General features: G+C 48.3%; 1 protein-coding gene across 1 annotated transcript in view; it reads right to left on the bottom strand.

Moving 5' to 3' along the window:
• Nucleotides 1-25158, bottom strand: part of ACOXL (acyl-CoA oxidase like) — a gene marked incomplete at its 3' end in the record, with an annotated part of 356274 nt that overhangs the window by 54813 nt on the left and 276303 nt on the right. The window contains 1 exon segment of the mRNA XM_082643007.1: nucleotides 16644-16731. Within this exon segment, the coding sequence (XP_082499133.1) occupies nucleotides 16644-16731 (88 nt within the window).

Below are 25158 nucleotides of genomic sequence, written 5' to 3' on the forward strand. Positions count from 1 at the left end.
CTTCCACAATGGAATATTACTCAGCCATAAAAAGAATGAAATAATGCCATTTGCAGCAACATGCATGGACTTGGAGATTATCATACTAAGTGAAGTAAGTCAGACACAGAAAGAGAAAAATCATATGATATCGCTTATATGCAGAATCTTAAAAAAAATGATACAAATGAACTTATTTACAAAACAGAAGTAGACTCACAGACTTAAGAGAATGAACTTACGGTTACCGGGGGAAAGGTGGCAGGGGAAGGATTGATTGGGAGTTTGGGATGGACATGTCCACAATGCTATATTTAAAATAGATAAGCAACAAGGAGCTACTGTAAAAAATAAAAAATAACACCCCCCCCCCTGCCAAAAAAAAAAATCTGCACCTGGTGTTCTTTAGATAATCTTTTAGAAGGTGGCTATTTTATTTGGTAGAGGTTTCTGCTGTGACGTGGCATCTTCCTCAGCACAGGCCATGGACATCTAAACACTTTCTCCCGGCCTCCTCGGAGGGCTGCTAGATTCTCACCCTCCCCTCTCCCCTCACTGGGGTGGCCCCGCATCCATGCGTCCAGCTGCCTGGGTGCTGGACTCCACTGTGACGCCTTTACTTGTTCACGAGACATGGCACCCAGGAGAGCAGCTGCTCCCTGAAATTCTGTACTGATACATCTAAGCCAAACCAGTTGAGCGCCACGCCTAGGCATCCCTTTCCTGAATTTTCCCATTTCAGTGGGAGGGACTGTCATCCACCAGCCTCCAGGCCCAAATCTTTGATTTTCCCTCCTGTCGCCATGCCTGCGGACTCTCCTTGCCCCTCAAAGGCACCCCTTCCCCATGGCACAGCAGCCGCTCTGATGCCTGCAGGACCCTCCTAACTTGCTCCCCAACCCTGAGGCCCAGCCCTCCTCTCCTGCCACTGTAGGAAGCCTGGCACTGCCCTCTGGCTTCTCTTCTGCTCCGCCATCTTAGTTCCTCTGTCCTGGACAAGACGTCCCCTCCAATGGTTCCTCACCATCCTCAAACCACGGCTTGGTCCTCGGCCCACGTGACCCTCTCCCTCTCTCCTCCCAAGCTGCTCAGAGAACACCTTCTGCCAGGTCCAGTGGATGGAGGGGTCAGCTGCACAGGCTTGGAGTCAGATGGACCCGACTTGACATCCTCAACGGTGCTGCCGCCACCAGCCGCCTCGGACAACAGATGAGTCACACACTGACCGAGCCTCAGTTTCCTCACCAGCCACATGTGGAGAGGGTGCCGGCCTCCTGGCGTCAGTGTGAGGACTAATGCAGAGGCTGGATGTCAGTGCCCAGTGCCGGGGGGCGCGGCACCCAATTCTCTGCACCTCTAAGGAGTTTTCTCTAATTTTTCCCCATCACACTGACTTATTCCCGTTTGATGCTTTGGCGTGACATGTTACACGCTGGGTTCTTCTTTTTGAGTCTTGCTTTGGTTTTTAGGTGCGCTTGCTGCCGTACCTCAGGAGGGAAGCTCCGGGCTCCAGAAGACAGCCTGGGTCTGAGCCTGTTTGTTCTATGACCGTCCTGCCCAAGAGGCCTCAAGTCATGACCCAGTTTTTGGAACTGGACTGGAGTGCACTTGTGGGAACACAGGACCCCACGGGTGGAGCTTCCCCTTAACCGGCCCGCTGCGTTTCATGAATCGATCACCTCTCATGCCTTTGACACAGACGATAAAAGCCAACCTTGACAACTGCAGGTCAAACAGAAGCAGGGCTCACCAATTCCTTGGCTGTTTCCCCTTGCCTCAGAGTCAGGGTGACGGATGCTCTCGTGCCCAAAGCAGGTTTCTCCCCCACCTCCCCCTGCTCTGATTTCTACCGAGTCCTGAAAGAGGAAGGAAGGAATGTGGCTCGCAGCTCTTGGGGCCGAGGGCTGGGGCCCACGGACAACCCCAGGGGAGCAGCATCACACGGTGACACGTCACTCTCCTCTCCCTCCTCCTGCCTCAACTTTTAAATAGGAAAATAACCCTCAAAATGAAAGCAGTTGTGGTATCCACTTTCCTCTCCCTTTGTTGCTGATTCAAGGAGCTGCCTGCCTAATGAGAAAAGAAAGGATGCTGCAGCCAGACCAGCGCCCACAGAACACGGGTTGCACTGGGGTGCGCTCTTCCTTAAGAGACTCGGGAGGGAATCATCTTCTTTTTTTTTTTTTTTGCGGTACATAGGCCTGTCACCGTTGTGCCCTCTCCCGTTGCAGAGCACAGGCTCCGGACGCGCAGGCTCAGCAGCCATGGCTCATGGGCCCAGCCGCTCTGCGGCATGTTGGATCCTCCCGGACTGGGGCACGAACCCGTGTCCCCTGCATCGGCAGGCGGACTCTCAACCACTGTGCCACCAGGGAAGCCCAGGAATCATCTTCTTGATCCCACGTTTCAATTGTTGTAACTGCTCTTAAGTGTCCCAGGGCCATTTATTTCCGTAGGGGCTGCAGAGGCTCCCACCTGTCTGAGTATAGTCAAGCCCTCCTTGGTTCAGCCTGTCCACCCTGTGTGACAAAAAGATCAGCCTGACAATAGAGGAAGAACAATAGATTTTTAGGTAACACACTTGTTAGCTTTGAGGTTGTTACCTTTGAGGTCGGGGAGGGGGGTGAGAGGGATGCATAGAAAAAATGACCTGATTGAAGTAAAAAACAAAACAAAAAAAAAGTGGTAGCTTGGGAGAAAAACATTATAGGCCAGCACGAAATACACATGTCTCCCCTTCGATGAGCTGGTGGATAAATTATGTACAACAGCCAAACCCCTGCAGCCATTTCTGAAAGACAGACGGGATTTTGCAACACTAGGGACACCCTACAACTCAAAGAAATGCTTGTGTCTAGGATGCTCTCATGATGACGTGTTGATACAAATAATGGGGGAAAGTCAGATGGACCAAATGCACAACACCATTGTCCTTTTTGAAATATGGCTGGTGAGACTGGGCACCATCGTTACGTTCGCAGGCACAGCTGGCCTGGACATATTACAGAAGGGGTTGTATTTCTCAGGAATCCTGTCTCAGAATATTCTTTCAGCTTTTCTCTCAATCCCTATGACAGGGCTCTGGGAGCCAGGGGTCCTGCCCCAGTTGTCAAGCTTTAGAGAGCCCTGCTCTGGCATTCCTCTGTCCACAGCCTTCCCCACGGGGTAATGGGGCAGCGCCCGCCTGGAGCCCGCATCCCACTTCTCCAGCCCAAGTAGCTTGAGCTTCTCTCCTGGGAATGCTCACCTCCTGGTTTGTGCACCCTGGATCCCTGGGGTGGCCAAGGGGAAGCTGTTGGGAGGGTTGTAGACAGACCTTGGGTGTCTAGGCTGGAGGATGTACACAGTGTGGAACGCAGCTGTGGGTGGGAAAGAGGGAGGTGGGGAAAGGGGGGTGCTTTTCCCCAGGCTGCAGAGTTCACAAAACTTCCAGGAGTCTGAAGATTCTAGATTCCCACCTGGCCTTCTGGATGAATAAGGCTACACGTGCCATGGTGGGAGAACAGAGTATATTTTCTTCACTGCTTTGTAATCTTGTCTGGTACCCTCACTGTGGGTCCCCCACACAGTGCAGGCTCAGGCTAGAGAATAAGGACCCGGTGAGAAAATACAGGCTCACCCAAGCCTCTTCAAAGCCAGGCCCCCCATCCACCCCTGGAAAGAGGAAACTCAGTCCCAGCTGAGTCTCCAGAATGGCAGGAAAATGTGGCTTTCACTTCACGTACCTACAGTAAAGATGAGGAAGCCAGCCTCCATGTTGGGGAGAAATGGGGAGGCTGACACCTGCCCCTAAACAGAAGGTTCTACCTGGAGGAGTGTGAGCTGAGCACGTGCACACTGGGCACGCCAGAATATGGCGCTGTGCCCAGGAGCAGGGTCCTCCCTTGCTGAGGCCTCCCTGCCCCCGGAGGCGGGAGTCCCACCTGGCTGGCTTAGGCCTGCCTCTCCCTGGGAGCCCCAAGGGCCAGGCTCCCCTGATGCCCATGCACAAGGTGGAAGACTGCAGTGGCTGTCCCTCAGCAGTCCCCTCTCACCTGCGAGTGACAGCCATGCTTGCGACACCCTTTGCAGAACTATCTGTCACTCGAGGCTTCTGAAGTCCCCCTCCCACCTCTTCTTCACAACATAACAGGGAAATGTTGAAAGAGAGAGAGAGGGCTGCGTCTTTGCAGAAGGAACTCCAGCTCTGCGTTCAGAATCAGCACAGAGCGGGAACAGGGGCTTTTAACTTCTTGGCAGCCAACAGGTGTAGCAGTTCCGGCCTCCTGCCCATTGAGATGGGCTGAAAGGGCGTGGAGCCGACCCTTGGGAGCCCCTGTGCCAGGCAAGGGTCCTGGCTCCCCTCTCCCTCCACACTGACTCCCCCCCCCCCAACCTGCTCTGTCCTTGTTGCTGGCCCTGCAGCGCTTGCCTGTTCCTCCCTCAGCTCACGGGATCCGTTCCAGAGAGCAGGCAGGGCACGCGGGGCATATACCACACTCCCCTCCTCTGTGGCCATGAGCATGACAGGAGCTCCGAGGTGCCTCTTCCCCAGGCACACAGGCTCCAGTTCCCTGTAACTAAGTCTCAGTGCACTTTCTGCCTGAGTCCTGGGACGTCAGCACCTCCAAAGGATGGGGACGGGGCTCTCTGCTCCTCCAGTGCAAACCCTCCCTTCAACCCCAACTGCCAGCGTCTCACTGCAGATCGGTCCTCTCACTTGCTGGCCACACTCACTGGTTTTGGGCTCCGCTCCCCACCCATCCCCACCCTGAGCCTCTGTCTCCAATGCAGCATGGCCCCTGGGCCAGGAAAATTCCCCTCAAGGGAGCCTGGGTCAGAGGGTCCCTCTCCAGCTCAGCCCCTCCACTGGCGTCCTACCGTCTACCCGGCAAAGGCCAAGCTCTGCAGTGCAGCACTCAGCGCACCCAGCCCTCCCCAGCCCACTCTTCCAGGCTCGTCGTCTCAATACTCTTCCTGGCCTCTCCCCCAAAAGCCTCCCTTCTGGTGGAAGAGGGGCATTGGCATCCCCTGGACAAGGCTGTCACTTTATCACCTTCATCTTTGCCCACACCGTAGCCTCCTCCTGGAATGCACTGCCACACTTCCAACTCTGGGATCCTATTCACACTTCAAGACCCAGCACCAAGGGACCCTCTGTGAAGCCACCTTGGAGTCCTGCGACATCTGCCAACTACTGGTACCCCTCCCAGGCTCGGCAGCATCCACTCGCATGAGGGTACGGTGTTCACATCTTATTCCCTCTCCTACTCCTAGCCCAAAGTCTACAAGTAGGAGGCACTGCCAACTTTGTAAGCAAAGAAACTACACTTCTCTCCACTCCTTTGAAATCTGTAAGAACTCTGACCACACAGGGGGAGAGCGTGGACCAGCAGAGCCTGCACCGCTAGAGGCAGGTAAAAGGCCAGTTTGGCCAGGCCCTGTGATGGGAACAGTAACGGTCTCACTGACGTCTGGGAAGCCTGGACCCAGTCTGAGCTGTGGGAACGAGACGCGGATAAACGGCGGCCAAGTTCTAGATGTGGGCAGTTCCTGTGAGGAGGCGGCAGCCGTGTGAGGGGCCGAGCCCTGCCTGCAGTGTCTGGGCCTCGGGAGGGAGGCTCTATCCCTCTCCCCATGCCTGCAGCATCACAGGCCCATTCGATCTTCCTTCCCTGGGTTCTTTCCCATGAAGCTGGTTGCAAAGGAGATCCATCTGTGGTCTTTGGCTCGGGTCAGGCTTGAAGTCACGAGAGGGAGCTCACTCATCACGGATTCTCTGGGAAGAGTCCTTTCAGCCCAGAGCAAGTGTGGTCATTCACTTGGGAAGCCAAGAGGGCCTAGCTCAGCTGGACTCCTGTCTCTGGAACCCACAGTCTTCCCGCACGTGGGAAGCTGCCCGCCCTCAGATGCATGGGGTGTCCTCTCACTTATTCGATGTGGTCCCTGTCTCACCTTGACCAAGGAATGCTTCCTGGGGTCTGGTCCAGACCAGGAGGCAGAGTGATAGGCAGCCATCGCTGGTGGCCATATCGCCCGATCTTCTCCCTGGCAGACAGCCTTCCCCGTGGGAGCGTCCCAACCACCTGCAGATCCCTCACAACTGCCGGGAAAGACAAGTCTGACAGTGACGCTCAGCTGGAGGTCACACCCCTCCCTGCCACTGATCCACCAAGAGAACAGAAGTTGACAGAGTTTGGAAAACCAAGAGCTGTGGACTCCAGGAGGGTCATGGACAGGACAGCCATGAGCCATTGCCCAGGGTCTGGCATCCACTCCGATGTTCCATTTTGAGGGATTCTCCTCTCAATTTAACATGATGCTTCTGCTCAGGACTGGGGTGTCTCTGTGGCTCCCAGGCCTCTCTGCCCTTCCCCTGTCTCAGCATCTCACTTACAAGCTCCAGGCCCCGCTCGTGCCCCAGGTCCAAGTGCAATCTCATCCCATCCGGTCTCCCGGTGCCAGAGCTAACCCCTTCCTCGTCAGCCTCCGTGTTCCCTCCTACCTCACCCTTCACGTCTGATCACTCTCAAGGTCCCGTAGATCCCTTCCCTGTAACATCTCTGGAACCCCACCCTCGGCCCCAGTCCTGCCGCCATCGCTTCTGAGTTCGTTCCCTCCCAGCTTCTTCCTGGACAGCCTCGCCCAGCCTCCCTGGTCACAATTCCCCTCCACACCACAGATAGAGGCCTCTCCCTAACACCCCAAGCAGGCCATGCTTCCCCCTGCTCTGAATCTCTCCCAGACCCCCACTGACTGTGGAGGTGGACGGTGAAAGCTCCCGCACGTGGCCCACATGGGCCCTGCGGGACCCCGACTCCCACCCTCTACGTTTGCCCAGAATCCTGGATGCACCACACCACAGGCGCTTTCCCAAGTCACCCGTGCATTTCATGCCTCCCATTTTGCCCTTCCTTCTGCTTGTGATGCGCTTGACACCTACATACTAAAGGTAAATCTTGCCCATCCATCAAAAATCAAGGTCTCGGGGCTTCCCTGGTGGCGCAGTGGTTAAGAATCCACCTACCAATGCAGGGGACATGGGTTCGAGCCCTGGTCTGGGAAGATTCCACATGCCACGGAGCAACTAAGCCCGTGCGCCACAACTAGTGAGCCCAAGTGCTACAACTACTGAAGCTCGTGCACCTAGAGCCCATGCTTTGCAACAGAAGTCACCACAATGAGAAGCCTGCGCACTGCAACCAAGAGTAGCCCGCGCTCACCACAAGTAGAGAAAGTCCACACGCAACAACGAAGACCCAGTGCAGCCAAAAGTAAATTTTTTTTTTTAAGTATATCTAGGGCTTTCCTGGTGGCGCAGTGGTTGAGAGTCCGCCTGCCAATGCAGGGGACGCGGGTTCGTGCCCCGGTCTGGGAGGATCCCACATGCTGTGGAGCAGCTGGGCCCGTGAGCCATGGCCGTTGAGCCTGCGCGTCCGGAGCCTGTGCTCCGCAACGGGAGAGGTCACAACAGTGAGAGGCCCGCGTACCACAAAAACAAAACAAAACAAAACAAACAAACAAAAAAATGTATATCGAAAAATATCAAGGTCTCAAACACGGATCGCCTCACCTGGGACTTTGTGGGGAGCCACATGAACCCCACACACTGGCCGACGTCTCTCCCATGTTCTCCCAGTGCACCAGGTCTGGGGTAACTCTCATCCCAGCTGCTTGAGAGCAGGGGCCTTTCTTACTGGATATTCTATCCCCAGCACTTAACACACCTCCTGGCACACAGCAGGCCTTCAGCAGCACTTGCTGGCTGAGGATGGGTGGATAAAGGCGTGAACAAACAGTGTTCTCCATCAGTGTTGTTTCTGAAGGACAGCTGAGTAGACGCTGGACCCAGCTGGGGCCGCGGCCGGATTTGTTCTTCATGGGGAATCGGAGTTTGAGAGACAGAGAAGGTCTCAACGTCCCCAGGACATCCTGCCAGTTTGGTCGCAGAGTCCAAGGCACTGCCTTAATCCCATTCCTTAGGACCAACACGGTGTGCACGTTCCTTGCAAGAGGGAAGCCCTGAGCAAACCAAGGTCAACGGCTCGCAGCTGCAGCTGGTCCCGTGCAGCTGCGGCTGGACACAACTCTGGTGCTTAGGATGGAATCTGAGTGCCTCCTTAGTCTGTTGCAAAAACCTTTGTAACAATGATCAGAAAAACTCAACCGTGTGTCCATGGCCTGGAACGGGTTTGCATACAATTTAATCTGTCTTAAACGTCTCAGGAATTAAGAACTATAACATAGGCACAAGGCAAGGGATTGCATCAAGAAACTGTATTACAGGGCCTCCCTGGTGGCGCAGTGGTTGAGAGTCCGCCTGCCGATGCAGGGGATACGGGTTCGTGCCCCGGTCTGGGAGGATCCCATATGCCGCGGAGCGGCTGGGCCCGTGAGCCACGGCCGCTGGGCCTGCGCATCCGGAGCCTGTGCTCCGCAACGGGAGAGGCCACAACAGTGAGAGGCCCGCATACCGCAAAAAGGAAAAAAAAAAAAAAAAAAGAAACTGTATTACATATTTAAAAACAGCTATTTTGAACATTTGAAAAAGCCATTTTTTCTGCCATGTTATGTCTTCTTGGCTAACTTAGTCTTTTGGTTTCTGCACTTTTATCCTCCAGATCTCAGGAAGAATAGGTTTGATGCCATCTGGACTGTAAGTCCTTTTGGCTGCCCTCTTGGACACAGAATCATTTTCACCTATAATTACAGAAATCTGTAGGAATGTATTTTATTTTCTAGGCTGCCAATTAAGAGGGAATTTCTGAGTAATTTTTAGGAAAAAAAATCCCAATAGATAGCTTCATCCATCTCTATTTACACTGATGTTACATAAAATTTCCCCACTGAGGATTCAACATGCACTTTGATGGACCAGATCAGGGGTCCTGAGTCAGTTAGGGGAGGTGAAATACTGATGAAAACCTCACTTTTAGTTATCTGGTGATCCTTTCCCCAGGTAAAGTAGCATTTTATGCCACTTTGAGCATATATCAAAACTTGTTTAATGATTATATCTCAAAGGACTGAATGCTCTTTTTTTTCTTTTCAGTTCTCACGTTTCTAAGTAAAAGCCATCACGTTCAAGTTAATAGAGCATTATGTTTTCTCTGCAAACAAATTCCCATAATTCATAAACAAAGAGAAAGGTAAATTCATGAAGAGGAGACACAGCACTATTTTTCCACGTGACATTTGGATCTAGGTTAAAAATGATGTTTCTGTCTCTGGTGATTTATCAAACTCCAGATTTCATAAAAGATAAAGATGCACTGAAGAAGGAACACATCATCTTAATGCTTCATTTTGACACTCTGGGTCTCTAAAAAGCATGTATTTTGAAGCTCTCCCCTCCAGAAACTCAATCGTTTCCATGATTTACACAGTGAATTCTTGTTTTTCAAGCACACTTAAGTGAGAACATGCCAGGAGACACCTTGAAAGAAAATGGTCACATTTGAAACATACAGATTATTTATAGACAGAAAACTCAAAGAACTGAAAGAAAATCTGGTTGTCAACAGACAGTTGCTTTTTCTATGTTTTCTCTGTAGCTCATTTTGGGTTTTGTGTGGGTGGTTCATGTGAACTCAAAGGTTATTTGCTAAATGTTTTGTGAGATTAGAACATGTTGTCCTTTAAAACCTAAATGTAAGTTTATGTTTATTGCAAATATGTTCAACTTTAGACTATGGGATCATTTTTTAATATAGAAAATCATACCTAGAATTGCTATGATAAAACAAGATTTCCTAGGCTTCTATTTTTCATTCACAGTCTAGAAGGTCTTATTCTTAATCGTATTCCTAGCAGAAATCTCACACTATATAGAGTTATGCAGTGCAAATTTTTGCTTTTTCACCTTTTGGGTTAATTTCACCTGCCAACTTGAACACTGATTAGCCTTATTTTGAAAATACTTAGGTACCAGGAGCTGGAAAGTCAGTGTGGACTATAGCTCAGGTCTTTGCAATTCATCATATCAGGTACATTTTTCGATCACACAGTGTACAAAAGAGAAAAAAAAAAACAACACCCCCCCCTTTTTTTTTCTTTTAAAGGTGAGGCCAGTTTATTTTTCTTGCCTCTTTAGCAATGCTCAGCTACCAGATTCAGGTCCAACAAGCACTTATGAGCCCCACCAAGTGGGCAGATGGTAGCAGTCTGCTGGATCTGAATCCCCCTTCTGCTGTGTGGCCCTGGGCAACTTATGTAGTCTCTTTGTGCCTCAGTTTCCTCAGAAGGAAACTGGGTAGATGGTGGTCCCTCCCTCATTGCCCTGGTGGGGGATTAAAGAGTGCTCATTAATCTCACACAAAGCCTGTGAGATAGAAAAGATAAGAAGCATGATTCAGAGACAAAGGCGGTGAGAAGAGCGAAAAGCAGCACAGGCCAACTTTAACCCAGGAAAGTATGTGCTCAATAAAACACAAAGAAACCGCCCCCCGCCACCCCGAAAGTTCAAGAACACTAGAATGCCCATTCTTCGGCGTTCACCTGCAAGAAGGAAAGCCCTTGGGGAGTTGAGGGTGGGAGGACTTTTCTCAAAATCTGATGCTAATAAAAAGCCTTGGGGTCAGCCAGCCCCGGGGTGGAGTACCGGCTCCACAACTTAGATCTGTGTGATCCGAGGTGACTGTTCACCCCTGAGCTGAGTTTCCTCAAGGGCTGTGTGAGGTTGTTGTGGAGACTGAAGAAGTGACAGGGTCCAGGCGCTCAGCACGGCCCAGGCTCAGGGGGAGCACCGAATAGGCGGAGACAGAGGCCATCAGTCCAGTCAGCCAATATCCCGGGGCCCGGAAGGTGAGTGACATTTATTAGGGTCTGGGTCCAAGTACTGCGGCTAAATTCTGCCCCTCACGGGACTCCGCAAAACAAATATCCTCCAAGAGTCTGACCTGGCTTTTTCCTCGTCTCCCTCTTCTGAGCGCGACAGGATCTTCAAGGTCATCTGTCATAAAACTATCTCATAAATTGTCACCTCCAGCAAAGAAGAGTGAGTTATCAGAGCCCTCTCGGGACCTCCTAGGTGACACACTCCCGGGGGCTGGGATGAGCAGGGTCCCCGGGGGCTCTGGCGAGGGTCATGTGACAGCACTTCTTGAGAAGGCAGCACTTGGGGTCTTCGGGTCCGGCTGACACAGACCTCAAGCGCACCTACGTGGCCTGGGGCTTCAGGGAAGGAAACCCCGCATTATGAGGAGGGGAGCAGCCTGCGTGATGTCGCAGAAGAGATCTTCCTCCACTCACTGGAGCCCGGGAGCCACGCTTCCTCACGCCTGCTCTCCCAGGATGGGGAAGGCTCGGAATGTGGTCCAAAGTTGGGCGTCGGCATTTTAGAACTTTCTGTCTTCCTGTGTCTATTTGCTGATGAGGCACAAAATTTAAATCCTATGTGGCAAAGTTGCGCGCTCTGTGCAGGGTTTCCGGGCTTCAATGCTCAGGTTCAGCCAAATTCTTCTTTTTAAGAGCCGTCACGTATGTGAGCGGAGCACCCCCTACTCCAAACAGTCTCCACCCAGGTGCCTCCACTCTCTTCCTCTCTCCCTCTTAATATGTGCCGGTTCTCATGTTCTCTTCTCCCCACCGTGTTGCCACCTCCTGGGTTCCCAAAGGGAGCCTCTCTATTGTCCCAGACTCTGGCATTAGGGACCCAGAGAGTCCCAGAGAGTGTGCAGGACATCCACGGGGGCCTCTTCCGGCCACTGCACCCTCTGACATGGACCCATCAACTCCCAGTTGCCCCCTCTGCTCTCAGGAACAATGGGTCTGAGACGTGTCCCCCCACGTGAGAAGGACAGAGAGAACGAGGCCTGAAACGGCCCTTCTCTTCTCCACTGTCGGAGCCTCCAAGATGCTGGTCTGTTGGGATCTAGCAGCAAATCGTACCTGCCCACCCTCGGCTCTCCAGATCCCCTCGCCTGCTTCCACCACCCACACGTTTAATGAGTGCCAGGCAAAGAGGAAGGTCAGCACCAGGGCAGGGGTATCCCAGCTCCGCCCTCCGGAGGGAGCCCTCAGGGCTCGCCGGGACTGCTCTAAAACTCCTGGGCCCAGCAGAGGATGCTGATGGGAGAGGAAGGCACACAGGCTGTCGCAGCCAAGGGAGCACCCGTGGTACTCACCCTGCTCCCCCACCTGCCAGACCTCCATCTCCAGCAGTCACAGCAGAATATGGCAGAAACCGTTATCCAAAGAACGAGATGTGCTGACTTTTTTTTTTAAACCACTTTGTTGAGGTATGATTGACATACAGAAAGTTGTACATATTTGATAAGTTTAGAGATAAGTACACACCCATGAAACCATCTCTACTATCTATGCCATAGACATATCCATCACCTCCAAAAGTTTCCTCTTGCTCTCTTTATTATTATTATTTTTTTAACTTTTACATTTTTTTAATGTTTATTGGAGTATAATTGCTTTACAATGGTGTGTTAGTTTCTGCTTTATAACAAAGTGAATCAGTTATACATATACATATGTTCCCATATCTCTTCCCTCTTGCATCTCCCTCCCTCCTACCCTCCCTATCCCACCCTTCTAGGTGGTCACAAAGCACCAAGCTGATCTCCCTGTGCTCTGCGGCTGCTTCCCACTATCTATCTACCTTACGTTTGGTAGTGTATATATGTCCATGCCACTCTCTCGCTTTGTCACAGCTTACCCTTCCCCCTCCCCATATCCTCAAGTCCATTTTCTAGGAGGTCTGTGTCTTTATTCCTGTCTTACCCCAGGTTCTTCATGGCATTTTTTTTTCTTAAATTCCATATATATGTGTTAGCATATGGTATTTCTCTTTCTCTTTCTGACTTAGTTCCACCCCAGAGGTCATGTTTGCCCTTCAAGCTGGGAAGACTCAGGGTCTGGAGGGACTTCTGTAGTTAAGTGTAAGGGGATGACAAGTTCCTAAACTCACACCGGACTTTGGGATGAAGTTGTGGCATTTTATTTTTCTGTGCTTGCATATAAAGCAACGTGCATTCAAGGAGGTGATAAGTGTATTCCCGCAATTTCCTGGAAGATGAACGCCAAAGCTAAAGCTAAATCAAGGTGAATGAAATTCGCATAAAGAATAGCCACATTAACGATGGGGAAGAAAATGCTGATCCCATGAATACTGGAAAAAGGACTCACGGATAAAATGCAGAAATAATGCTTTAATAATGCATGTGATCACATTTTTATTAACAAAGGACGTCTTGTTTGGAAGCAAATACATCCTTGAGACGAGTCTGAAATTAATCCTCCGATAGGCAGAAATCCACACTACTTATATATTCTAATTATAGTTACAACCTGCGCTTAATGCAAACATTCTAAACTCTTCGTCACTTTATTAAGAACCAGAAAAGGGACTTCTTGAAGCATAATGAGAGCCGCTCACAAGCTTTGAGAAAGAAAAGGAAGAGATAGTTCTGCATAGAGCTGGAGAATGCTGGATGTAATTTATTTAATAAAAGTGCTTAGTGTCTCTTTTTTGGTTTGGGAATTGGTACACCCTTAGGGGTTCAGACAGTACCACGCTTCAGCACTGCTATTTCTAGGGCAAGATAAAAATGTGTATCAGAGGAAAGCAATCATTTATCATCGTAATGGTTACGTCCCACTTTAGAAACCACTAGAGACTGCTTAACATTTTTATTTCCAACATGGTTTTCCTGAGTCTTCAGGTGACAAATGGAAACTGATGCCAGAAGGCTTTTTTTCCGTTTGTTCCTTATAAAAATGGCTAGATGTGGAGTTCATTTTCATCTGGGGTGACACTCAGGTCTGTGCTTTCGCAGCCTGATCCTTCCCTTCCTGCTTTGTGTGATTCCTTCAGAAGTCTCCAAAGGCAACATCTGGGTCCAGTCAAAGAAGACAGATGGGCTCCTTCTATCTCCTCTCCCGGCCCCTGGAGACCTCTTCCGGGGCAGGGGCGGGGTTGGGGGGGGTGTGTTCTATTCGAACGTAATGACAGGCTGACTAAATTTTTCCTGGGTACTGTGTTCAGGGCATTCCTACCATTAGAACCCATTCTGTATCCTTACAGACCTCCTCATTATGGATGGATTTCTTTTTTTCAAAACATTCCTAGGATTTCTAGATGCTGTCATTGAGTCCTATTATTTTTCTTGTTATTCTTATGATTTTCCTTCTGTGACTTTCTACAGCCAGATCGTCTTCATCTGTCATGGAACTGGAGGCCAATTTCCTAAAAATCATCCCTCTTGCTTACCATGGTTATTAACCAATAAAAGATTCAGAATCAATCTGGATTTCTTTGGTGCTGTGGCCACATCAAATCCTTGACATTTCTTCCTGGTGTTAAGACTTCATACATTGGAACCTAACCCGTTTAATCTTTCTCTGTTTCTTCCTCTTAAGAAAAAGGATCCAAATGTTCCACTTTGGTTATGGGAACTAAGGTTTTTGTAGATTAGTAATTAACAGTAAGAAAAAAAGTTTTATTGAACACTAACCATGGGTCAGGTGCTAAGGTAAGGGCATTCAAGTATCTTCTCAATGCCCCCCCCCCCGAGGTAAATATCACATTATCTACACTTTGTAAATGAAGGTGAGACCTGGAGTCCACAGGGTTCATCCTTGTGTCCCAGGAAGGGCAAGATCTGGTGAGTACACGGGATCCCAGAGGGAGGAGCCCAGGTGCTGGGGCCATAGCACCCTGGAGAACTGAGCCATAAAGGTACACAAAGTGGAGGAGAAGGCCTGGGACATACTCGCCTTCCATAATGGTGTCTTGAGCATTACTTCATATCCCGGCTAAGTTTCAGCCTGATCAACAAATCTGGAAAAATAACCCACTGACAGAAGAGGGGTGGTTTACCTAAATTTCCTAGGGGTGAGGGAGGTGCTGAGAGCACCAAGACAGTCCAGGAAGCAAGCCCCCATGGGTTCCGGAATCCGCGGCAGGCAGGTCAGCATGGAGCTCAATCCCGCTCCCTCGCCCCAAAGAGCTGTCCAGATGGTCCAGCCTCGGCACCTTCTGATGATAACTGAATCCCACGTGGAGATGTCCCCACAGAGGGGATGGAGCACGCATGGGGACTCAGCAGTTGGGTTTGGGTTTGTGATGCGTGAACTGGCATTCTGGTTTCTGTATCTGTCCCTCTTGAGTTTGATTAAGGAGCGTCCATTCCCTGGAGCCTCATATACGGTGGGTGTACAGGCAGATTAAAACTCCTGAATCTGCAAACCAAGGAACCCAATCCTGTACCTTACTGACCCACAGGGGAGGGAACGTTTCCTTTACCTTCTCGGACCCTCTCCTTCCTCCTCCTTCCTCTGCCCCAGGGAGCAGAAGGTAGAAATCAGAGTCTGGGGTGTCAGTGAAGCCATCGTTATCACAGGGTGTGGTCACTGTGTTTAAAGGCTGGCCCTGGAGGTGGTGCTCCTGGCAGCCTCCCGGACCCCGTGAAGAGCCTGTGCTCTTGGAAAGTTCACCTGAGCACGTGCACACTCACCTGAGCTCCTCATTCCGGTCCTTACTCTTGAGGCCTATGCCATGAGGCTCACCAGGGTCCCAAGCACTGGACCGCACTCAGAGGAAGGGGAGAGGCCTGACTCCGTCTATACTGAAACTACTCACTCCAATCCAGCTCTTGTCAGCTCTGAGCGAGGGTCCTGGGCACCCCCACAGCCATTAATAACGTGGCACTTTGCTCCTCCTGAGCTGCCTGGTGCCCAGCTCGGGGGCTGGGCAGGAGGCAGGCAGTCCTGGATTGATGTCTTGACTCTTAGCAGAGCCCATCAAGGAATTCCAGCCCTGAGACAGCGCCCAGGGATGCGATAGGACCAGCAGCCTGGCCCAGGAGCTGAGGTGGTGACCAAAACTTAGTCCTGTCTTCTGGGAGCCAGCGGTGCCCCTGGTGTGATGGAAAACTCCACACAGCAAAAACGCAGAGAGCGCCTTCCCCTTATCACATTTTCCCCCCATGGAGAAGGGCATAGGGATGAATAAACAAATGACTCTTGAGGTTAAACAATAATTTCAAGAATAATTTGCCATATCTTCACGGATGTCACTCTGTTTTCAATGTTTCATCTTACTTTACGTGATTTTGGTGTTCTGAGGCCAAAATGAACATTCACACTTCCTCACCCTCAGCACGCTGATGCTTTGGACTGGATTGCTCTTTGCTTCGAGGGGGAGGGTGCTGTCTGGTGTGGTGACCCCGGCCCCTACCCACTAGCAACCCCTGCTCAGATGCAACAACAAAAAAATGTCTCTAACTGTCACCAAACATCCCCTGGAGGGCGCGATCCCCTCTGGTTGAGAACCCATAGCTTTAAAAGGTGGTACTAGTCCTTGCTAATTTGGGGGTTAGGTTTGAGTAGTTTCGGTACTTGAACTTCTTCAGGCAGTGATCCTATTAAAACACCCTCACTTTACCCACCCCCATCCCGTCTGTTTATTTGGGAATGACAGTCAGTCACCACTGGGCAGAGGGCCACTGCTGAGGGGCCAACATTTAGCCGGCTGGCTCCTGGCGAGTTTAACATTAGGTTTTGTGGGTGTCATTTGGTCAGTGTTCCTAGCACGTTGGGCATTATTTGGAGACCCTGAATTCAACACAAGGGCTCAGACCAAAGTGGGGACTGTCCTTTCTCTGCAGAGTCAGAGTCCCAGATAACCCGGAAGTCACTCAATCCCAAATATTTGACAAGAGCCCACTGACCTCTGTGAATGTGTGCCAGAGACAGGCAGGGGATGTGGTGAAGACACGAGTTCCAGGCACTGAAAAAGTCCTCCTTCTCGGTTGTCACCTGCCAAACTGACAGAAGAAAAATAACCGCTGATGATATTCTGAGAGAATCGAACTTCCTAGCAAGGCAGATGGCAGATAATGCACATTTCAGTACAACCAGTAAGCGGGGGTATGTTGCACGTAAGACCTACTGTAGGCTGGCCTCTGTCACCCCTAAAAGCTATTCGTTAGATGGAGAGATGCCATAAACATACTGTGAGTCCAGTTTATGTGTTTCTATTAATTCCTCACACATACCAAGCATGGCCACCACCAGTTGCCAATTCTTGAGCCCTGACAGGCATCGGAGAAACAATTTGAAGGCGAGGGACACAGAACGTGAGAGGTTTTTAATCAGGTCACTCCATGCCTGGAGAACTCTAAATACCAGAACGAACTACTTAAATCTAATCTGCAACAGAACCGACCCACCTTCCCTTCCCCCTCCCCCCACTGTACTCAGGTACTACCACATGTTTTCAAATTCTTTCTTTTCTTTTTTCTCTTCTTTTGTCTTATTTTCTTTTTCTTTTTTCTTAAAATTCTGCTTTAAAGCCTTTGCTTGAAATTCATTTCCTGACAGTTCTGGAGGCTGGAAGTCCAATAGCAGGGTGCCAGCACAGTCAGGTTCTGGTGAGACTCTTCCTGGCTTGCAGAAGGCTGCCTATTTTCTATTTTCACATGGCAGAGTGAGAGTGGTCTCTTTCTCTTTTTATAAGGAAACTCATCCCATCATGAAGTTCCCACCCTCATGACCTAATCTAACCCTAATGGCCTCTCAAAGGCCCCATCTCCAAATGCCATCACATTGGGAATGAGGGCTTCAACACATGAATCGGAGGGGGGGCAGAGTCGTTCAGTCCATAACAACATTCCTTTTGATTTTCATTATAGAAATGTATGTACAGATTCTTAGAGGAATCTTGTAATTGAAAGACCATGGACTTTGGGGCGTGAGAGATAAAAGTTGAAACTATAGCCCCGTTACTATCCACCTTTGTGGTTAGGACAAATTATTTCACTGCTGAGCCATTAAAAATGTTTTTTTTTAATTTAGATATAACTGACAATAGCAATATGTTAGTTTCAGGTGTACAACATAATGATTCAATATTTGTGTATATTGCAAAATGATCACCACCATAAGTCTAGTTCACGTCCGTTCACCATAGTTACAAACAATGTTTTTTCTTCTGATGAAAGCACAGGGACTATAGTAAATAATATAACTGCTTGTATATTTGAAAGTTGCTAAGAGAGTAGATCTTACAAATTCTCATCAAATTGTTTCTTGAATGCCTGTCACGTCTGCAGCATTGGCATTTGGTAGTGGCCATATTTGACATGTGTGGGGAAGGAGCATCAAGATGGAAATTAGACTCACAGGACATTTATGTCATTTATTCATCTAATGAGTAGATTTTTCAGCTCTACTCTGTGTAAGATGGTCTTTCAGTGACTCTAATGAAGGAAGTTGTTTGCTTTATTTTGTTTTTTAATCAGAGGGAAGTGAAGAACTATGACTGGAATAAAATAAGAATAAAGAAAATACACAGAAAAGAGAAAAAGGTGCCGAATCACAAAGTTGGCAGTTACAGTCATTCCGGGAAGGCAGATTCTTACCTGACCAGAGCAGAGTGTGAAATCTGGCACTCTGCCTTTTTTTGTTTCTTCTTGCCTTTGTTTTCCCCCATGGAGAAGGGCAACGACACTGCAGTTAGCACTGAGTCTACACTTGGAGGCTGAACCAGAGTTTGATCTTCTGGTCTGCTCCCCTTGACCACTTGATCGTGGGATGGAATGTGCCCCTACACCTCTCAAAGGCCTCCCTGCCTAGGGTGGGGGACAGCACCCTCCCCCTCGAAGCAAACGGAACGGCTTGGTATTTAAACTTTCAGCAATTCTCTCTGCTCAAAGAAATAACACTCAAGTAGAAAGCTAGACTCTCTGTATCTGCTTCCCATTTGCTTCCAACTCATACCCCGAGTCCTCTGGTTGGAAGGTCACCTGCCTTCCCCAGCTCCCCAGTTATTCCAGGGCCTGGAGGATGGACTCCTTTGTAAAAATCCTCCTGTAACAGAGAGCTTTGTGCTCCAGTGGAAAAACTGGCAGCACAGAAAGCCTCTACCCATGTATAATTTAGCATGATTACCTGGGGCGGCAGGCACAGCTCAGAGGACCATGTCACGTGCGCCTCAGGGTCCCCACCTAAAACTGGGGCATCTCATGACAGTGGAGGGAGAGGATAATGTCTGTCTTGCTCCCTGCATTGGTGTCACCATTACAACTGAAAAGACACAGTGGAGATAGGCGATTCTCAAAGGAACAGCCCACAGAACATCTCTGGCAGAGGCGAGGACAACAGCTGGCCAAACACACTCACGGTCCTGACACTCTCCCATCACACTGCAGAGGAGAATGCCAGGAAATCCATGCTGAAGCCCAGTGGACAGGCTCTCCTAAACATGCATCAGCTGCTCTCCACTGCTGCATGGGAAGGAGAGAGGGAGGATCAACTATAATGTGGATGTGTCCAGGTAAAATTGCGGACACTTTGAGATTTTTTTAAGTCCACGTGTAAAGTAAGTTTTTGCAGGACTGATCAAGAGAAAAGCAGGCACAGAAAACTGGCCGGACCACATGGAACCCTGCTTGAAGAAGGGACATCACGTGGGAAAAGCTTACAGAGGGACTTTTGCAAAACTGGCTGTGGCTTAACCCCTCCGACAGGATGAGGCAGAACTAAAAAGCAAGTTCAAGTTAAGGGGAAAGAGGCCCCTTGAAGGCCTGCCAACCAGCTCCTGGGTGCTTTTCCTTACATGTCAACATCACTGTGCTGCTGCAGGACCCACTCGAGAAGGCTCACTGTAACCTCATCCTTGCTGGCAAGTGGCCCCTGGCACTGGCAACTTCCCAGATAGAAAGCCTGGTACGACTCACCCCCCACTGGACAGCACCCAGGACTTGGAATGTGTCGATAGGAAGGCAACTTTACGAGGGCAGATGCCCAGGAAAGCAACCAACTGAGAAGCCTCTGGTCCCTTGAGTTAGTTGATTGGCAGGAAGTAATAGGCTGAAGCCAACTGAGGGCTGCACAGTGGTCCACATGCCTAGGCAGGGTGGCCTTTGAGAGGTGTGTGGGACACACCCCATCCCATGATCAACTGGTCAAAGCGAGCAGACCAGAAGATCAAACTCTGGTTCAGCCTCCAAGTGTAGACTCAGTGCTAACTACAGAGTGTCACTGTCCGCAATTGTAACCCCACTGACAATTGACTTTGCAATGCACAGAAAGTTTAAATTTACTTATTGCACAAAAACATTGTAAAACAACAGAAATCAAATATCTAGCCCTCCAACGTTACAAAATCTTAACAAGAGGTTTTAGGAGAAAGGATTTTAAAAATGACATGGTTGTGTTTACTTCAAGTGGTAGAGCTGCTCCTGAAAACTTGTGTGTAAGTTAGCCTTATGCAAAACAAACCCTTCTTAAAATGCACCAGGTAACAGACACTGTTTTAAGCCCCTTATTTGCATTTGCTCATTTAGCTTTCAGAAGCCCTGCAGGTAAGCATTATTGATATCTTTTATTATCTGCATTTTGCAGGTGGAAAACTGTGACACAGAAAGGTTGAGGAACTTGCCCAAGGCTGCAGAGCTGGGTTTGGACTGGGTACCCAGCTTTCTGAGCCCACGTTCCTAATCACAGGGTACACTGCCTCCCAATGGACTCATGGGGAGTTAGTTCCCTGGCCAACACCTGTCCTTCCCAAATACACAGTTTATAAAGATGTATTGTCACACCTGGTCAGGTTTGGTGTGAACCACACCCCACACTTAAAGCCTCTAAGGGAAATAAATGCTTATTTCCTAACAAGTCATCATACAGCTAAGACAGAGCTGAACTCATAAAGAAACCCCTGCTGCCTCATCTTTGGTGGATGCCCATATCCATTCCCCCTTTTTCTTTCCTAGAAACACCCCCAACAGCTTTGGGTAGCAATATACCCAGTTAAAAACACTTAACTCCCTACAGAGGATCTACAAAAAAGCCTCGGTTTGGGGCTTCCCTGGTGGCGCAGTGGTTGAGAGTCTGCCTGCCGATGCAGGGGACACGGGTTCGTGCCCCGGTCTGGGAAGATCCCACATGCCACGGAGCGGCTGGGCCCGTGGGCCATGGCTGCTGAGCCTGCGCGTCCGGAGCCTGTGCTCCGCAGTGGGAGAGGCCGCAGCAGTGAGAGGCCCGCGTACCGCAAAAAAAAAAAAAAAAAAAAAAGCCTCGGCTAACGTCATATTTAATAGTCAAAGACAGTACTTTCCCCGTAAGATCAGGAAGAAGATGAGGCTGTTCGTTATCTCCACTTCTATTCAACATTGTACTAGGGGCCCTGGCCACAGCAATAAAGCAAGAAAAAGAAATTAAAGGCCTAGAATTTGGAAATGAGTAAGTAAGACAGTCTTCATACAAAAAGACGTGATGTTTTATGTAGAAAATCCTAAGGAATATATAATAAAGCTACCAGGACTAATAAGCCAATTAAGCAAAATCACGAGATACAGGACTCTGATATACAAAAGTCAATTGTGTTTCTGTATTCTAGAAATGAACAATGGGAACTTGAAATTTCAATGCTGTTGCAGTAACATCAAACATATGACATATTTACAGACACCTTTTACAAAGTACTTGCAATATCTGTACATGAAAACTGAAAAAAATGTTGCAGAAGGAAATTTAAAAGGAGCACCTAAATAAAGGGAGAGATATATGGTGCTTGGGGGTCAGAGAACTCCATATTGCTAGGACATCATTTCTTTTCACCTTGATCTACAGACTCAACAAAATGCCAATCAAAATCCCAGCAGATATTTTTGTAGAAATTGAGAAGCTGATTGTAAAACATATGGAAATACAGAGGACTTAGAATAGTCAAAACAAAGGCGGACGATTCACTAACAGATTTCAACACTTACTATAATGTGACAGTAAACACAACAGTATGGTATTGGGATAAGAATGAAATGTAGATGAATGGAAAAAGGTAGAGAGTCCAGAAATCGAGCCACACATGCATGTTCAACTGATTTCCAGCAAAGTCACCAAGGTAATTGAATGAGGAAAAAACAGTCTTTTCACCAAATGGTGCTAGAACAACTGAATAAGCCACATGCAAAAACGAACAAACCAATGAATCTCACCCTTACTTCACACCATATACAAAAGTTAACTCCAAGTGGATCATGAACCTAAATGATAAATCTACAAAACTTCTGGAAGAAACTATGTGAGAAAATTGTAGTGATGTTGGGTTAGCTGAAGATTTCGTGATACATGACACAAAAAGGTTGAATTTCACCAAAATTAAAATTCTGCTCTTTCTGACACGGTTAAGAAAATGAAAACATGGGTAATGGATTAAGAGAAAATATTTGTGAATCACATATATAATAAAGGGCTTCCATACGGAATTTATAAAGACAACTTACAATTCAATAGTAAGAAAACAAAATCCAGTTAAACAAACAGGCGAGAAATTTGAACAGACACTTCACCAAACAATACAAACGAATGGCAAATAAACACATGAAAAAGATTTGAGAAATGCAAATCAAGACCACAATGAAATACCACTCTACACCCACTAGAATGGCTAAAATGAGTAAGACAGGCAATGTTAAATACTGAGGATGCAGGGCAACTAAAAGTTATTGCTGTTGGGAATGCAAGTGGTTCAGCCACTTTGGAAGGCAGTTTGGCAGTTTCTTATAGAGTTAAACATATACCTACTATGAACCCAGCCATTCCACTCCTAGATATTTACAAAAGATAAATAAAAACACATGTCCATACAAAGACTTGCACGAGAATGTTCATAGAAGCTTTGTTCATACTAGCAAAACTGGAATCAATCCACATATCCACCAACTGGTTAACGGATAAACAAATTGTAGTGCATCTGTACCAAGGAACAGTACCCCACATTAAAAAGGAACACCCAACGACTTGGATGGATCTCAAAAGCATTTTGTTAAGTGACAGAAGCCAGATATAAGAGACTATGCACTATGCTATTCCACTTATATTATAAAAAAGGCAAACCTACAGCAAAAGAAAAATCAATGTTTTCCAGGAGTCAGAGTCAGGGGAAGGGATGAGACGAAAAGGGGCACAAAGAAATGTTTTTGGGGTGATGGAAATGTTCTATTGTGGTGGTGATTATAGGGCCATATGCATTCGTCAAAGCTCATTGATAAAACATTGAAATTGGTGAATTTTAATATATAAAAATCATATATATTATTTTACAATATATATAATATATTTATAATTATATTTATATATACATAAAGTAAAAAGCTGACGTTTTTTAAATGCTCACCTCCCCAGACTCCTTTGCAACCAGGGTTAGTCATGGGACCCCCACAGCCAATGAAAGTAGGCAGAGGTTTACTGGGTGGTGCTTCTGTGAAAACTGTTTTCCTGACAAAAGAGAGCCTGAGCTGGCATGTGCCTTCTTCTCTTTGTCCTTTTTCTAGTTTCCTGCTTGGAACTCAGCCATCTTGTGGGTGTAAGAACAGTTAAAAGCCACACTAAGGAGTTGTATTAGTTCCCTAGAGGTGCTGTGACAAATCACCACCATCTTGATGACTTAAAACAACAGACATTTATTCTCTGACAGTTCGAGAGGCTGGAAGTCCAAAATCTAGGTATGGGCAGGGCCATGCTCCCCCCAAAGGCTCTAGGGGAGAAGCCTTCCTTGCCTCTCCTAGCTTCTGGTGGTTGCCAGCAACCTCTGTATTCCTTGGCTTGTGGACAAATGACTTGAATATCTAATATCTGCCTCCATCTTCACAAACCATTCTCCTCTGTGTGTGTCTCTAGGTCTCTCCTTTTCCTGTCAGGACACCAGTCATATTGGAGTAAGGCTTACCCTACTTCACTACGACCTCATTTTAACTTGGTTACATCTGCAAAGACCCTATTTCCAAATAAGGTCCCTTTTATAGATACTGGGGGTTAGGACTGAACATATCTTTTGGAGTGGGGGGTTACACAATTCAACTCACAACAGGAGGGCAGAGGAGGAAGATAGCAAGAGCAGGGGCCCAGCTTTAGCCGTGGACTCACAGCACCTGCCTTCTGCATCCTTTGGGCTTCTGTCTTTTTTTTTTTTTTTTTTTTAATTAGTTCATGTCTTTTATTAACCAATCCTAGCCAGCCATGTGGAGATCTTTCTTGTCCTTTCAGATGTTTGAGGTTTCCTGCTAGTGTTCAGTAGGTGTTCTGTGAGAATTGTTCCATTTGCAGATGTGTTTTTGATGTATTTGTGGGCGGAGGTGAGTTCCACATCTGTCTACTCCGCCATCTTGATTGGAGCCCCTAGGCTCCTGTTTTGGCAGTATTTAAAGCATTCCTCCCTTGGTACTCAGCCCCAAATCCATTTGCTATGTCCTTTGAATTTGTTTTCGGTGCTCACTCTTAAATCTACCCTCTTCCTTTTAATCTTACTGTGGATAGAGGGTGGAATCAGGTGGAAAAAAGAGTCCAGTCCTGACCAATAATCATACACATTCACTGAGCTAGGATATCAGATTCTACAACACACTTCAGGTACCACGTGTCTTAAATTATGCCCATCCAATATGGAGAACAATACAATATGCAGTTACTTAAACAATTTATATGAAGTAAAGTAGGTCAAACAATGAATTTTTCCTCACTTTCCACTTTTCTCCCTCAGGACAGCTGCTCCCACTGTCCTCAGCAGCCCACCCCCTAGACTTGTGAGCCCTTGTCCAGGAGGGAGTAAAGCCTGTACCTGCCCAGCAGATGATCGCCTCATAAAGTAATGGAAATGGTGCACCCCAAATCATCCAGGCCGCAGAGTCTTTTTCTTCTCCTTCTTTTTTCTCTTCTTTTCCTTCTCTGTAGTAGGTAGAGCCTGTGGCCTGGCTTCGCCAGACCTACCCTGCCTCCAGCACATGCTCACCTGGCCTCGCCTCTGTTTTGCTGTAGATCCCTCTGTAGCCCGTGTGCTTCCCACTCAGCCCTGGCTGGGGAGGCTGGGGTCTCCCTGGGTCCAGTCTGCATCTCTCTCTGAGGGCACCCTTGGTGTGGCCAGAGCACGAGGCTTCCGCCGCCATCCCCACGAGGCCAGTCCTTACCTACTCAGCCCACACCTCCACCTTCCTGCCTCTCCTCCTGTTTGACTTTCTGTCTTGTCTTTGTGTGTGTAGGGGGTGTGGGTGTGTGGTCCATATATATTTTTCTGCCTTCCAGTATTTTTTAATATCTATCTTTTTTCATCTTTCTGTATTTCTCTCCCTAAATGACTCCTTTCTCTTTTTTGGTAACCTTACTTCACCACTTTTCCCTTGTCTATATTTTTAATGTTTCTGGAGTTTTCTGCCTTTCTGTATTTTTTCTGTTTTTCTGGGGTTTTGT

Source organism: Mesoplodon mirus, assembly GCF_964341445.2.
Source record: "Mesoplodon mirus genome assembly, chromosome: 14".
Classification (NCBI taxonomy): domain Eukaryota; kingdom Metazoa; phylum Chordata; class Mammalia; order Artiodactyla; family Ziphiidae; genus Mesoplodon; species Mesoplodon mirus.